The sequence below is a fragment of the Amblyomma americanum genome, chromosome 11, assembly GCF_052857255.1.
Source record: "Amblyomma americanum isolate KBUSLIRL-KWMA chromosome 11, ASM5285725v1, whole genome shotgun sequence".
Taxonomy (NCBI): domain Eukaryota; kingdom Metazoa; phylum Arthropoda; class Arachnida; order Ixodida; family Ixodidae; genus Amblyomma; species Amblyomma americanum.
Window position 1 is genome coordinate 54,575,074 of NC_135507.1, and position 15,759 is coordinate 54,590,832.

General features: G+C 47.0%; 1 protein-coding gene across 1 annotated transcript in view; it reads right to left on the minus strand.

Annotated features, from left to right (window-relative positions):
* Positions 1-13,770: 13,770 nt before the first annotated feature.
* Positions 13,771-15,759, minus strand: part of LOC144110413 (uncharacterized) — a 55,991-nt gene continuing 54,002 nt past the window's right edge. Inside the window, exon 10 of the mRNA XM_077643291.1 lies at positions 13,771-14,176. Coding sequence (XP_077499417.1) covers positions 14,024-14,176 — 153 coding nt within the window. The 3' untranslated portion in view covers positions 13,771-14,023. The remainder of the gene's footprint in view (positions 14,177-15,759) is intronic.

Consider the following 15,759-nt stretch of genomic DNA (forward strand, 5'->3'; position numbering starts at 1 on the left):
TATTCAGTTCGTCGGTGCACTCTAAACAAGAATTAGCCTGCGTGGGGAGTAAAAAGGGAGTAAGCTGTCCTCAATTATGCACTCTAAACACGAGTTAGCCTGTGCGGGGAGTAAAGAGGGAGTAAGCTGTCCTCTAGGTCTACGCTCTAAACGCGAATTAGCCTGTGTGGGGAGTAAAAAGAGAGTAAGCTGTCCTGTAGCTCTGCACTCTAAACACGAGATAGCCTGTGCGGGGAGTAAAAAAGGAGTAAGCTGTCCTCTAGCTCTACACTCTAAACACGAGTTAGCCTGTGCGGGGAGCAAAAACGGAGCAAGCTGTCATATAGCTCTACACTCTAAACACGACTTAGCCTGCACGGGGAGTAAAAAAGGAGTAAGCTGTCCTCTAGCTCTACACTATAAACACGAGTTAGCCTGTGCGGGGAGCAAAAACGGAGCAAGCTGTCATATAGCTCTACACTCTAAACCCGAATTAGCCTGCACGGGGAGTAAAAAAGGAGTAAGCTGTCCTCTAGCTCTACACTATAAACACGAGTTAGCCTGTGCGGGGAGCAAAAACGGAGCAAGCTGTCATATAGCTCTACACTCTAAACCCGAATTAGCCTGCACGGGGAGTAAAAATGGAGTAAGCTGTCCTCTAGCTCTACGCTATAAACACGAGTTAGCCTGTGCGGGGAGCAAAAACGGAGCAAGCTGTCATATAGCTCTACACTCTAAACCCGAATTAGCCTGCACGGGGAGTAAAAATGGAGTAAGCTGTCCTCTAGCTCTACGCTATAAACACGAGTTAGCCTGTGCGGGGAGCAAAAACGGAGCAAGCTGTCATATAGCTCTACACTCTAAACCCGAATTAGCCTGCACGGGGAGTAAAAAAGGAGTAAGCTGTCCTCTAGCTCTACGCTATAAACACGAGTTAGCCTGTGCGGGGAGCAAAAACGGAGCAAGCTGTCATATAGCTCTACACTCTAAACCCGAATTAGCCTGCACGGGGAGTAAAAATGGAGTAAGCTGTCCTCTAGCTCTACGCTATAAACACGAGTTAGCCTGTGCGGGGAGCAAAAACGGAGCAAGCTGTCATATAGCTCTACACTCTAAACCCGAATTAGCCTGCACGGGGAGTAAAAATGGAGTAAGCTGTCCTCTAGCTCTACGCTATAAACACGAGTTAGCCTGTGCGGGGAGCAAAAACGGAGCAAGCTGTCATATAGCTCTACACTCTAAACCCGAATTAGCCTGCACGGGGAGTAAAAAAGGAGTAAGCTGTCCTCTAGCTCTACACTATAAACACGAGTTAGCCTGTGCGGGGAGCAAAAACGGAGCAAGCTGTCATATAGCTCTACACTCTAAACCCGAATTAGCCTGCACGGGGAGTAAAAATGGAGTAAGCTGTCCTCTAGCTCTACGCTATAAACACGAGTTAGCCTGTGCGGGGAGCAAAAACGGAGCAAGCTGTCATATAGCTCTACACTCTAAACCCGAATTAGCCTGCACGGGGAGTAAAAATGGAGTAAGCTGTCCTCTAGCTCTACGCTATAAACACGAGTTAGCCTGTGCGGGGAGCAAAAACGGAGCAAGCTGTCATATAGCTCTACACTCTAAACCCGAATTAGCCTGCACGGGGAGTAAAAAAGGAGTAAGCTGTCCTCTAGCTCTACGCTATAAACACGAGTTAGCCTGTGCGGGGAGCAAAAACGGAGCAAGCTGTCATATAGCTCTACACTCTAAACCCGAATTAGCCTGCACGGGGAGTAAAAATGGAGTAAGCTGTCCTCTAGCTCTACGCTATAAACACGAGTTAGCCTGTGCGGGGAGCAAAAACGGAGCAAGCTGTCATATAGCTCTACACTCTAAACCCGAATTAGCCTGCACGGGGAGTAAAAATGGAGTAAGCTGTCCTCTAGCTCTACGCTATAAACACGAGTTAGCCTGTGCGGGGAGCAAAAACGGAGCAAGCTGTCATATAGCTCTACACTCTAAACCCGAATTAGCCTGCACGGGGAGTAAAAATGGAGTAAGCTGCCCTCTAGCTCTACGCTATAAACACGAGTTAGCCTGTGCGGGGAGCAAAAACGGAGCAAGCTGTCATATAGCTCTACACTCTAAACCCGAATTAGCCTGCACGGGGAGTAAGAAAGGAGTAAGCTGTCCTCTAGCTCTACGCTATAAACACGAGTTAGCCTGTGCGGGGAGCAAAAACGGAGCAAGCTGTCATATAGCTCTACACTCTAAACCCGAATTAGCCTGCACGGGGAGTAAAAAAGGAGTAAGCTGTCCTCTAGCTCTACGCTATAAACACGAGTTAGCCTGTGCGGGGAGCAAAAACGGAGCAAGCTGTCATATAGCTCTACACTCTAAACCCGAATTAGCCTGCACGGGGAGTAAAAAAGGAGTAAGCTGTCCTCTAGCTCTACGCTATAAACACGAGTTAGCCTGTGCGGGGAGCAAAAACGGAGCAAGCTGTCATATAGCTCTACACTCTAAACCCGAATTAGCCTGCACGGGGAGTAAAAATGGAGTAAGCTGCCCTCTAGCTCTACGCTATAAACACGAGTTAGCCTGTGCGGGGAGCAAAAACGGAGCAAGCTGTCATATAGCTCTACACTCTAAACCCGAATTAGCCTGCACGGGGAGTAAAAAAGGAGTAAGCTGTCCTCTAGCTCTACGCTATAAACACGAGTTAGCCTGTGCGGGGAGCAAAAACGGAGCAAGCTGTCATATAGCTCTACACTCTAAACCCGAATTAGCCTGCACGGGGAGTAAAAATGGAGTAAGCTGCCCTCTAGCTCTACGCTATAAACACGAGTTAGCCTGTGCGGGGAGCAAAAACGGAGCAAGCTGTCATATAGCTCTACACTCTAAACCCGAATTAGCCTGCACGGGGAGTAAAAAAGGAGTAAGCTGTCCTCTAGCTCTACGCTATAAACACGAGTTAGCCTGTGCGGGGAGCAAAAACGGAGCAAGCTGTCATATAGCTCTACACTCTAAACCCGAATTAGCCTGCACGGGGAGTAAAAATGGAGTAAGCTGCCCTCTAGCTCTACGCTATAAACACGAGTTAGCCTGTGCGGGGAGCAAAAACGGAGCAAGCTGTCATATAGCTCTACACTCTACACCCGAATTAGCCTGCACGGGGAGTAAAAATGGAGTAAGCTGCCCTCTAGCTCTACGCTATAAACACGAGTTAGCCTGTGCGGGGAGCAAAAACGGAGCAAGCTGTCATATAGCTCTACACTCTAAACCCGAATTAGCCTGCACGGGGAGTAAAAATGGAGTAAGCTGTCCTCTAGCTCTACGCTATAAACACGAGTTAGCCTGTGCGGGGAGCAAAAACGGAGCAAGCTGTCATATAGCTCTACACTCTAAACCCGAATTAGCCTGCACGGGGAGTAAAAAAGGAGTAAGCTGTCCTCTAGCTCTACACTATAAACACGAGTTAGCCTGTGCGGGGAGCAAAAACGGAGCAAGCTGTCATATAGCTCTACACTCTAAACCCGAATTAGCCTGCACGGGGAGTAAAAATGGAGTAAGCTGCCCTCTAGCTCTACGCTATAAACACGAGTTAGCCTGTGCGGGGAGCAAAAACGGAGCAAGCTGTCATATAGCTCTACACTCTAAACCCGAATTAGCCTGCACGGGGAGTAAAAATGGAGTAAGCTGCCCTCTAGCTCTACGCTATAAACACGAGTTAGCCTGTGCGGGGAGCAAAAACGGAGCAAGCTGTCATATAGCTCTACACTCTAAACCCGAATTAGCCTGCACGGGGAGTAAAAATGGAGTAAGCTGTCCTCTAGCTCTACGCTATAAACACGAGTTAGCCTGTGCGGGGAGCAAAAACGGAGCAAGCTGTCATATAGCTCTACACTCTAAACCCGAATTAGCCTGCACGGGGAGTAAAAAAGGAGTAAGCTGTCCTCTAGCTCTACGCTATAAACACGAGTTAGCCTGTGCGGGGAGCAAAAACGGAGCAAGCTGTCATATAGCTCTACACTCTAAACCCGAATTAGCCTGCACGGGGAGTAAAAAAGGAGTAAGCTGTCCTCTAGCTCTACGCTATAAACACGAGTTAGCCTGTGCGGGGAGCAAAAACGGAGCAAGCTGTCATATAGCTCTACACTCTAAACCCGAATTAGCCTGCACGGGGAGTAAAAATGGAGTAAGCTGTCCTCTAGCTCTACGCTATAAACACGAGTTAGCCTGTGCGGGGAGCAAAAACGGAGCAAGCTGTCATATAGCTCTACACTCTAAACCCGAATTAGCCTGCACGGGGAGTAAAAAAGGAGTAAGCTGCCCTCTAGCTCTACGCTATAAACACGAGTTAGCCTGTGCGGGGAGCAAAAACGGAGCAAGCTGTCATATAGCTCTACACTCTAAACCCGAATTAGCCTGCACGGGGAGTAAAAATGGAGTAAGCTGTCCTCTAGCTCTACGCTATAAACACGAGTTAGCCTGTGCGGGGAGCAAAAACGGAGCAAGCTGTCATATAGCTCTACACTCTAAACCCGAATTAGCCTGCACGGGGAGTAAAAAAGGAGTAAGCTGTCCTCTAGCTCTACACTATAAACACGAGTTAGCCTGTGCGGGGAGCAAAAACGGAGCAAGCTGTCATATAGCTCTACACTCTAAACCCGAATTAGCCTGCACGGGGAGTAAAAATGGAGTAAGCTGCCCTCTAGCTCTACGCTATAAACACGAGTTAGCCTGTGCGGGGAGCAAAAACGGAGCAAGCTGTCATATAGCTCTACACTCTAAACCCGAATTAGCCTGCACGGGGAGTAAAAATGGAGTAAGCTGCCCTCTAGCTCTACGCTATAAACACGAGTTAGCCTGTGCGGGGAGCAAAAACGGAGCAAGCTGTCATATAGCTCTACACTCTAAACCCGAATTAGCCTGCACGGGGAGTAAAAATGGAGTAAGCTGTCCTCTAGCTCTACGCTATAAACACGAGTTAGCCTGTGCGGGGAGCAAAAACGGAGCAAGCTGTCATATAGCTCTACACTCTAAACCCGAATTAGCCTGCACGGGGAGTAAAAAAGGAGTAAGCTGTCCTCTAGCTCTACGCTATAAACACGAGTTAGCCTGTGCGGGGAGCAAAAACGGAGCAAGCTGTCATATAGCTCTACACTCTAAACCCGAATTAGCCTGCACGGGGAGTAAAAAAGGAGTAAGCTGTCCTCTAGCTCTACGCTATAAACACGAGTTAGCCTGTGCGGGGAGCAAAAACGGAGCAAGCTGTCATATAGCTCTACACTCTAAACCCGAATTAGCCTGCACGGGGAGTAAAAAAGGAGTAAGCTGTCCTCTAGCTCTACGCTATAAACACGAGTTAGCCTGTGCGGGGAGCAAAAACGGAGCAAGCTGTCATATAGCTCTACACTCTAAACCCGAATTAGCCTGCACGGGGAGTAAAAATGGAGTAAGCTGCCCTCTAGCTCTACGCTATAAACACGAGTTAGCCTGTGCGGGGAGCAAAAACGGAGCAAGCTGTCATATAGCTCTACACTCTAAACCCGAATTAGCCTGCACGGGGAGTAAAAAAGGAGTAAGCTGTCCTCTAGCTCTACGCTATAAACACGAGTTAGCCTGTGCGGGGAGCAAAAACGGAGCAAGCTGTCATATAGCTCTACACTCTAAACCCGAATTAGCCTGCACGGGGAGTAAAAATGGAGTAAGCTGCCCTCTAGCTCTACGCTATAAACACGAGTTAGCCTGTGCGGGGAGCAAAAACGGAGCAAGCTGTCATATAGCTCTACACTCTAAACCCGAATTAGCCTGCACGGGGAGTAAAAATGGAGTAAGCTGCCCTCTAGCTCTACGCTATAAACACGAGTTAGCCTGTGCGGGGAGCAAAAACGGAGCAAGCTGTCATATAGCTCTACACTCTAAACCCGAATTAGCCTGCACGGGGAGTAAAAATGGAGTAAGCTGTCCTCTAGCTCTACGCTATAAACACGAGTTAGCCTGTGCGGGGAGCAAAAACGGAGCAAGCTGTCATATAGCTCTACACTCTAAACCCGAATTAGCCTGCACGGGGAGTAAAAAAGGAGTAAGCTGTCCTCTAGCTCTACGCTATAAACACGAGTTAGCCTGTGCGGGGAGCAAAAACGGAGCAAGCTGTCATATAGCTCTACACTCTAAACCCGAATTAGCCTGCACGGGGAGTAAAAAAGGAGTAAGCTGTCCTCTAGCTCTACACTATAAACACGAGTTAGCCTGTGCGGGGAGCAAAAACGGAGCAAGCTGTCATATAGCTCTACACTCTAAACCCGAATTAGCCTGCACGGGGAGTAAAAATGGAGTAAGCTGTCCTCTAGCTCTACGCTATAAACACGAGTTAGCCTGTGCGGGGAGCAAAAACGGAGCAAGCTGTCATATAGCTCTACACTCTAAACCCGAATTAGCCTGCACGGGGAGTAAAAAAGGAGTAAGCTGTCCTCTAGCTCTACGCTATAAACACGAGTTAGCCTGTGCGGGGAGCAAAAACGGAGCAAGCTGTCATATAGCTCTACACTCTAAACCCGAATTAGCCTGCACGGGGAGTAAAAAAGGAGTAAGCTGTCCTCTAGCTCTACGCTATAAACACGAGTTAGCCTGTGCGGGGAGCAAAAACGGAGCAAGCTGTCATATAGCTCTACACTCTAAACCCGAATTAGCCTGCACGGGGAGTAAAAAAGGAGTAAGCTGTCCTCTAGCTCTACGCTATAAACACGAGTTAGCCTGTGCGGGGAGCAAAAACGGAGCAAGCTGTCATATAGCTCTACACTCTAAACCCGAATTAGCCTGCACGGGGAGTAAAAAAGGAGTAAGCTGTCCTCTAGCTCTACGCTATAAACACGAGTTAGCCTGTGCGGGGAGCAAAAACGGAGCAAGCTGTCATATAGCTCTACACTCTAAACCCGAATTAGCCTGCACGGGGAGTAAAAAAGGAGTAAGCTGTCCTCTAGCTCTACGCTATAAACACGAGTTAGCCTGTGCGGGGAGCAAAAACGTAGCAAGCTGTCATATAGCTCTACACTCTAAACCCGAATTAGCCTGCACGGGGAGTAAAAAAGGAGTAAGCTGTCCTCTAGCTCTACACCCTAAACACAAGTTAGCCTGTATAGGGAGTAAAGAGGGAGTAAGCTGTTCTCTAGCACTCTCCCTTCTAGGGGCAGGGTATGCTGCCCGAGCTCAGGGGTAGATTGCCATAACTGAAAATACGGAATACATACGCTGTGGTAGAGGACAGCTTAATCTCATTTTACTTCAGTATAGGCTCATTCGTGTTTAGAGTGCGCATGCTTAACGTGTTGCATGAAGTGTGCGGAGAAGTTCTGTGGGCGCCACAATAGATAAGCAAGCTGCAGGACCAGAAAAGTTTTCTTAATCTAGTAAAATGGAACAAGTCGGTATGTTGCATTGGACACAAACTGACAATTCAATGTCTGAAAACTGAGGAGCGGCAGATAGGGTAATATAAATGCCGAGGCAATTGCTGCCTGGGAAAGGCATCTGTGCAGCGTATAACATTTCTGGAAAAACACAATTCATCCAGCTTTGCTACAAGGGCAATGTACAATTGCGACGGTCCTCCTAAAGGAACTGTGGAATGGAAAAGTTCCACTCGGTATGTTTGGTAACAATACATCTTAAGCTCTTGAGATTAGGGGTTCTGGCGATGCAACTAATCTCACCCTGGCGGACTTGGACAAGCTAGGTTCGTCATAAACCGACCGTCGTTTCTGGTTCACGACGAATCTAGACTGTCGTTTGTTTTGTGCCACTCGGTGCCCAGTTCGAGGCGAGTAGGGCACGTACAAATCATTTTTTTTGTTCGTCGACAGATGACACCACTGGCACTAAACGGCCATTTTGGTACCATTTTCGAAAAAAAAATGTCCGTGGGGGTTTAGGAAACAAATATCGTGTCCTGCATACTTTTGAGAAAAGCTGTTCGCCCTCCACGCAGTTGAGGCAGGCTTAGCGTTGACGTGAGTGCAGAAATCTGATCGTTAACCCTACCTCAAGTTCTTCCGCCGGCGTGCTCTCTCGAACACTCAGACTTAAAAAAAAAACATATGTGCGCCGAATATTCACTCTGATACACCGATATTGAGTACAATCGCCTAGGATGATTGGGGTGCGTATGCGGTCGAGTCTGCGAGTGGGCCGATTCATCGCGCGTAGGACACCTAGGCTTCGCGACATCGATCAGGCTTCGTGACGCTGGCCTATTTCTGCCGGCGCGTCGTACGCGCTTCTCTTGCTGCTCAACACATGCTGCTGTACTTTAAAGCGAGGCGTAAAACGTAGGATATTGAGTTTAACGGGCTCACCCATGGTGGAGACTTTAATGCTGCTGCGAGACTGCTTTTTCCTCTGGGCGCGCTTTCTGAGAACTGCACGTTTTCCTCGTGCTCGGTCCCAACCTTCTTCTTCTTCTTCTTCTTCTTCTTCTTCTCCTCAAGTAATATGGCACATACCCACGTGGGGGGATTGGCCAAGGTATAGGGTAGAATGCCAATGAAGCATTTGCGCGGGGAAGGAAACGTCAGAAGACTGAATCAAGATAAAAAAAAAATTGGGAAAAATAAAACCTCTTCTTTCTTCTTCTTCTTCTTCTCCTCTTCTTTGCTTGCCGCGCAGCCTATGTTTTTATTGATGATGATCGTCGTGAAGACAGTTTTGACAACGCCGCTTGTGGTTCGTCCAAGCATGGCTGTTTTCAAAAATCTTCCGACGAAGAACACGTACCGAACGTTAAGATGTGTAGCACGCACGTTATTATTATTCAGGCTTGTGATTAGTCGCACATCTTGCCCGTTATCCAATGGACGTAAAGGGTAACGGACTGGACTCCAAGAGAGGGCAAGCGTAGCAGAGGGCGGCGGAAAGTAGGGCGGATTAGATTAACAAGTTTGCCGGAATCCGGTGGCCGCAGATGGCACAAGACAGAGTGAATTGTGTAGTTACCGGAGAGGCCTTTGCCCTACAGCGGGCGTAGTCTGGCTGATGATGATGATTATTATAAACATTAGAAGCTTCATGGGGCCACACTGTGTCGTCGGTCTGAAAATTCGCCCATTGGCCGAAGGGATCGCCAGACTGGAAGTGACGTCGCTTGTGGAAAAGGTATCTAAACCTTTTGATTGCCAACACAAAGGGCTCCCCCCCTTCTTCTTTACCCTTCGTGGACAACATGCAGCAGGAAAAGGAATGTTGTCGCGATTGCTGTGCACAAGTCTCTTCGTAAGGGGGCAAAGTTCATGGTAGCGGCTGCTCGTGTTTTTTGGTTAGCTGGGAAGAATATTCTACAAAATATGGAACAACCTAGAATCGGCTCCACCTGGATGCTATTAATCGATATAAATCTGGTCGTATCTTGCATCGCAAGCAAAGCGATAAAGCCGCGTGTTGGCTCGTTTGAAGAATGAGCGAACAGTACAAAGATTAGTGGCAATATATTATGTATCTTCGATACCGCACTGGTCATCACAGGCGCTATTGATGTTGATATCACTGATCATTTTCCAGGGTTTTTTCTTATTCCATTAATATCAGTGAACAAAAACGAAAAGAACAATCACAACCTTTTAATTTCATCCATGCTTAGCCTACAATTAAATACTCATACAAGTATCAACGCAAGAGCTTGACCCCTTGATAAGTGTCATTAAATTGTGTGTGGCGGAAACGACCATTGAATCGAAGACTTTTTATTCCCATCGATTATGTCCTTGGGTCACACATGAGATTTTGGCCGCTATACAAATAAAAGGCAAATGGTACAACAAGAAACAGAAGAAATTCAAAGATAACGTCTTCTATCGAATGCAATATAAAGTACGCAGAAATAAAACCCTCGCATAACTTCGAAGAAGCAAAAAACGTTATCGCGCCGGTCTCATTGAAAGGAATGAGCACACTAAAAATGTGGAATGAGTTAATTCAGTAATAAAAATCGCAACAATTATCACATATTACCGAGAAAGCTTGGGGGACGAATTCAATGAATATTCCTGCAACATAGGTCCACCTCTTTCGAAATAACTGGGTACATCCGATGCTCCCGAGTTGCCTGCTTCTAGTCCTCACATATTCGTCTATGATGACATTCCCGGTGATGAAATTATTTATTTATTGTACCCTAAGGGCCAAAGGCATTACAGAGGGGAGTGGGTTAATTAGGATAAACAACAATGAAATAGAATACAGTGAAAATAGATACTGCAAAATAAATTTCCTCCAGAATGAAACAAATAACAACATCCAGAAAACGTAAATAGTATAGAAACAATGTATACAATACAGTGGAAGCAGATATAAACCACAATCAACTTTTTTCAGAATAAACAATATTAGCTACAGTGTCATTAAATATTTTATTATCAGCAATGACTGCAATATCGGGGGGGGGGGGGGGGGACGGCGGTTCCATTCCACAGATGAGCGGGGAAGATATGACTGAAAAGATTTGGTGTGGCATGTTGGGATGCCAACCTTCTGGCGGTGATCGATGCGGCGTGAAATGTATTTGGGGGGTGACATGATCGAAATAGTTGTGAAGCGCAACATGATGATATAGCTTGTGAAATAGTGTTAGGCGACCAATTTTGCGGCGAGATTGTAACGGTGGGAGTGAGACGTTAGATTTCATGGCTGTGATGCTTGCCGTACGGTTGTAATTTGAAAGAATGAAGCGAGCGGGATTATTTTCGACTAATTCCAAGGAATATGTGAGGTTTTCATGCGTAGGGTCCCATATTGATGCGGCGTATCATTGTTTAGGACGTATGATTGTTTTATAGAGAAGAAGTTTAAGGGATGAGGGAGCGGCAGAGAAATTGCGAAGTATTCTAACCTGCGGTTAGCGTTATTAATCACGTAGTCAATATGAGTAGACCATGAAATTACTTCCACTGTTAAAGCTATACCTGGTGGAAGTACACAGGGCAAAGGTAAGATTCCCATTTTTAAGAGCGTTAGCTCTTGCTCATCACGTTTCTCGATTTCTTGGGGTGTGCTGCCACCTCCTTTCGGCATGAAATTTTCCAAGTCCGAGAAATTCAAGATGGCGGCCCCCATAGTAAATCGATATAGCAACCCAAGTGGTGATTGGTTGGTGACGTCATTAGTACATCAAACTGGTGATTGACTGGTGAGACCACTGATTGTGTAACGTCATAAATAACTAGTAACGTCACTATGGTTAATCGCTTATAACTAAGTAATTAATAAGGCATCGTAAAACGAATTAGATATTTGGAATCCCGTAGATGAGTACAATACGTTATAAACCAATATCAACTAATGAAGTTAATATTTAGTCTTGGTTAGGCTTAAATTAAGTTGCTTATAATTAACTAACCAATGACGTCACGCCATAACTAATGGCATATTCGTAACGTGTTTGATGAGTAGAACATGTTAGACATAAATATCGCCTAATTAGGTTAATATTTAGTTATGGCAGCAGGGACGTCACCAGTCGGCAGCTCAAAAGGCGGTAGGCGCCCGCTCGCCGTGACGAATGGAAAAGTAGCCTAACCGCGTCGCAATACATCGCATAGGCGATAGATGGAGCTACCAAACAGATAACGCTCGTTACTTCAACGTCTTCCAGATGGTAACGGCAATTTTTATCATAAAACTACATATTAGTAGCTAAGTAGACACTGCGCAAAATGATTTAATGCTTTCTTTTATGCGGCTACAAATCCCGACACATTGAAAATAACAAGTTACCCCCATTTTTAAGGCTGGGAACAAAAATTACCCACACAATTACCGTCCAATATCAATACTTTCTGTTCTAAACAAGCTATTCTAGAAGCTGCTAGTTCAGCGTTTTCTTAACTTTCTACAGAAATACAATGTACTTCCACCGCGGTGCAGCGGTTAAGTGTTTTTACTAACAAAGCTTTAAATAATGGAGAATATACAATTGGCGTTTTTACTGACATTAGGAAAGCATTGCATTCAGTAAACGATGATATCATGCTGTCAAAGGTAGACCGGTAAGGGTTTAGAGGGCTATCTTAGCAGTTTCTGTTAAACTATCTTCGTGACCGCAAGCAATGTGTAACAATAGGCAAAACTCTATCTAATGTGAATTATCGTTCTTGGTGTACCCCAATGCTCAGTACTAGGACGTTTGCTTTTTTCATATATAGATTATCCTCCGCATGATCTGAATCTCGGCCTGCTATGTATGCTGATGATACTGCCCTTCTCTTTTCTAGCCACGACTTGAATAGGTTTGGTTTATGGGGGTTTAACGTCCCAAAACGACTTAGGCTATGAGGGACGCCGTAGTGAAGAGCTCCGGAAATTTAGACCCCCTGGTGTTCTTCTACGTGCACTGACATCGCACAGCACACGGGCCTCTAGAATTTCGCCTCCATCGAAATTCGACCGCCGTGGCCGGGATCGAACCCGCATCTTCCGGGCCGGCAGCCGAGCGCCATAACCACTCAGCTACCGCGGCGGCTGACTTGAAAAGAAATTGAAGCAAATAAGGGCCTATAAATGACACCTGAATGGTCTTTAAGAAACAAATTTAAAAAAATGGCTGTGGCTTAGCTCTGGTTAAACCAGGAGTGACGCGATAGCTACAGCTGGCCGACTAGAACTTGCTTAGTTGTATTGCAAAGTCAGTCTTTCGCCGCTTCATCTTCGTCCCACTTGACACGGCGCATACGCACAGCTGTGGCAGCTCGACTTCACCGCCGCGCCGCGCCGCCGGCAGCAGCTGCTGCTCCGCACCACGTGATCAGCCACGGCACCGCGCGGCTGGCAGCTGCTCCGCACCACGTGACCAACCACGTAACAGCGTGGCGGCGGAACCACGGCGCCGCCACGCGGAAGCTTAGAAATGCTACCGTAATGTAGCTATCGCTACAAAATCGCTACAAAAAGCTTCGCCTTTAAGAGTGCAACGCGACAGCGTGTTGCAGCGCTGCCAGGATATTACTCATGTAGTACAATCAGTTCACAGACACACCTCAGGAAGAGCTGGGTTTGATTCCCCGTATTTTCAGAAGATTTTTTTATTTGGAGGTTCTCTTGTTACAGCGCCCATAACGCCGACACCGGCTTTTCTGCGACACAAGCTCCTTATTGCTGTCGCGTCAATATAAACCACTTGAAAAGTAAGCACATGTGTTCTAGTCCGCAAAAAATCCCGCCATTTCATTAACAGTTACAAATTAATAGCTTTCTTGAAAAAGCCGATCCATAAATATGTAGGCATAACTCTGAACTCAATATTTAATATCAATCTGCGCACAACTGAAGGTGCCAGTAAACTAACAAGTTCCTGCTTCCTCTTAAAAGCAAGAAAGTTTTCACTTCACACGCTAAAAACTGTGTAATATTGCCTTTTCCACCACCAAATTACTTACTGTACTGAACCTTGGGTACACTCCAATTACAGAAAAGAGCCGTTCGTGTTATAACAATTAGCAAACCATTTGACAGATCCGCTCCACTGTTCCGTAGTCTAAATATTGTGCCGTTCTGTGCTGACCGAGCTTATAAACTAGCCTGCGTGGTCATACACAAGTCTAGACGAGAAGGCTTTAGGCCCAGATGTTTCACATGTATGCTTTACTGACCGCATCCAGAGAAAAAAGAATCAGCAACGCCACAGCAACCACAGCAGAGCGTTCAAGAGAAGGCGACTGCAGCGCCACCATTTCGTTAGCAAGTTACACCAGAGAAGCGCACAAGCGCCCAATATGCCTAAACCAGGCCACGCGCAACACCATGCTCTTATAGCACACTGTAGCTGGCGTGTAGTGCAGATAAATCCTTCTTTCCATGCACATTCAAATAATGAAAAAGAACTATAGAATCCTGCGAAACTGCAGCGCCCAAATATGGGTCCCATCATCAAAGCGGAACAATAGTGAGAGGCTCGCGAAGCGTCTAGGCACGTGCAACAGTGAGGCATCTCTTCTTGCAGGTGGCACGCAGTTGAGCCCCTGTAGAAGAAGACGCACTGCGCCGCTCTTCGGTGCCTTTTGGAAGCGACGAGAGCTTGGCGCTACGGGATGCGGAACTGCAACACTTTGTCTTTGATTCCTTGCAGTCGCTTGAACGCAGTTCCGCACACTCCATTCGTGTCGTCCATCTCAACGTTGTACGCCGCCACGCCGGTCATGCGCTTGGGGGACAGTAGCGCCATCCTTCGGCGGGCCTGCGCACGAAGAACAGTGTGGAAAGTGAAGGCCGCTCGTCAGTTCACGGTGCGCAGTGAGGATGCAGCGCTCAGCTAACACAAATTTGTTAAGGAGAAAGATGAAATGCCCGGTAGCTCGCGGGAAGTGGCAGAGGTTAAGTCAGGGTTAGAGAACGCGATTACTGGGGCCCGTAGGTAACGCTCTGGCTTTGGCGTTGTCGCCAGCATGACACACAAGGCACAAGCTAGGACGGGCACACCAAAAGCCAGAAATACTCTTAAAGCCCAAAAACAACTATTATTCAAAAAACAAAAACTGTGCCAAGAATATATGCAGAGAAAAAAAAGAAAAGTAGAGCTTTTGACCAGTCTTGCACGAACGCCTCCAGAGAAGACAGTGCAATGTTAAACCTATTAGATGTTCGTGTTATCTGTGTGAATAGTAGCTAGAGTTTGGAAACAGTGCAGTAGGGAAATCGAAATATGAAAGTAAGCAGAGTCGACGCCGCGAAGTGCCTGCAGTTCCTCGCTTGGCATCTTAAGCTAACTAGACAATGTGCTAAGACGAGAAACTCCGATGAATCCCACGATGTCGCTCGGAGCGGTAGCTTTACTGTATTTCGAAGGATGGTACATGAGCGTGCTGTTCAAAAAGCACGGGAAAGCAATGACCGTGTAACCTCGACGCTGGCTGCCTTATATGAAACCGAGCACTCGTCAGCAGTCAAATCACGTATTACTTCCCATACCAGATCTTAGCACAACAGGATACCGAATAGATTAACACACTCATTGGAAAAGCCTTCAAAATCGTCCCGGGACAACCCCCTTGAGCCTCTTCCGGCAGGCTGCCTGCCATTAGGGATGAAGCACGTGCCAAGAGCATACAACAAGCTCACTTAGCAAGTCAGTATGAACGACTATCTTACTGAAAATGAAAGAACGCTCCTGTCAAATACCTGCGAATAACCACTCCAGCAACAAGGCAAGGCACAGCTTCTATCCTCATCCACATCTGGGAACTAACCCAAGTGGCCCCTACACCATGAAACATGCACTCTGACATAAACCCAGGGCGCCGCAATGATACTCGTACAATGATACGGCTCTCATGACGACACTCAGTAGACAGTCGCCACCTCATACTTTGACAGACCGGCAATGACCATTAGAGTAGTTGACGACAACCTCGACATCATCACGTACCGCTCCGAGCCTTCCTTTAGCCAACATCACGGAAGTGCAAGAAACAGCCTCATACCCCAAACTATCCACCTCACGAACTTGATCATCTCCACGCCGCAAGTAAAGCTGCTGTGGAATGCAACAGGCGTGTTCACGCTGCCGCCCGACCCTGTACACTCCGGATGTCACACACCACAGACGCTTCCACTTGTCGGGGCCCATACTCTTTACCACACCAATACTCCATCATCCCGGAACATTACCGCGGGCAACGATACGGATACGCCCGTACCTGTATGTCTATCCAGAGTGGACGCCATAATCTGGCCTCTATTGTAGGCCTACTCATACACCGACCTCCTGCACAGATTCTTCCCCACACAGCATCCAGATAGATACCCACACTGTTATGAATA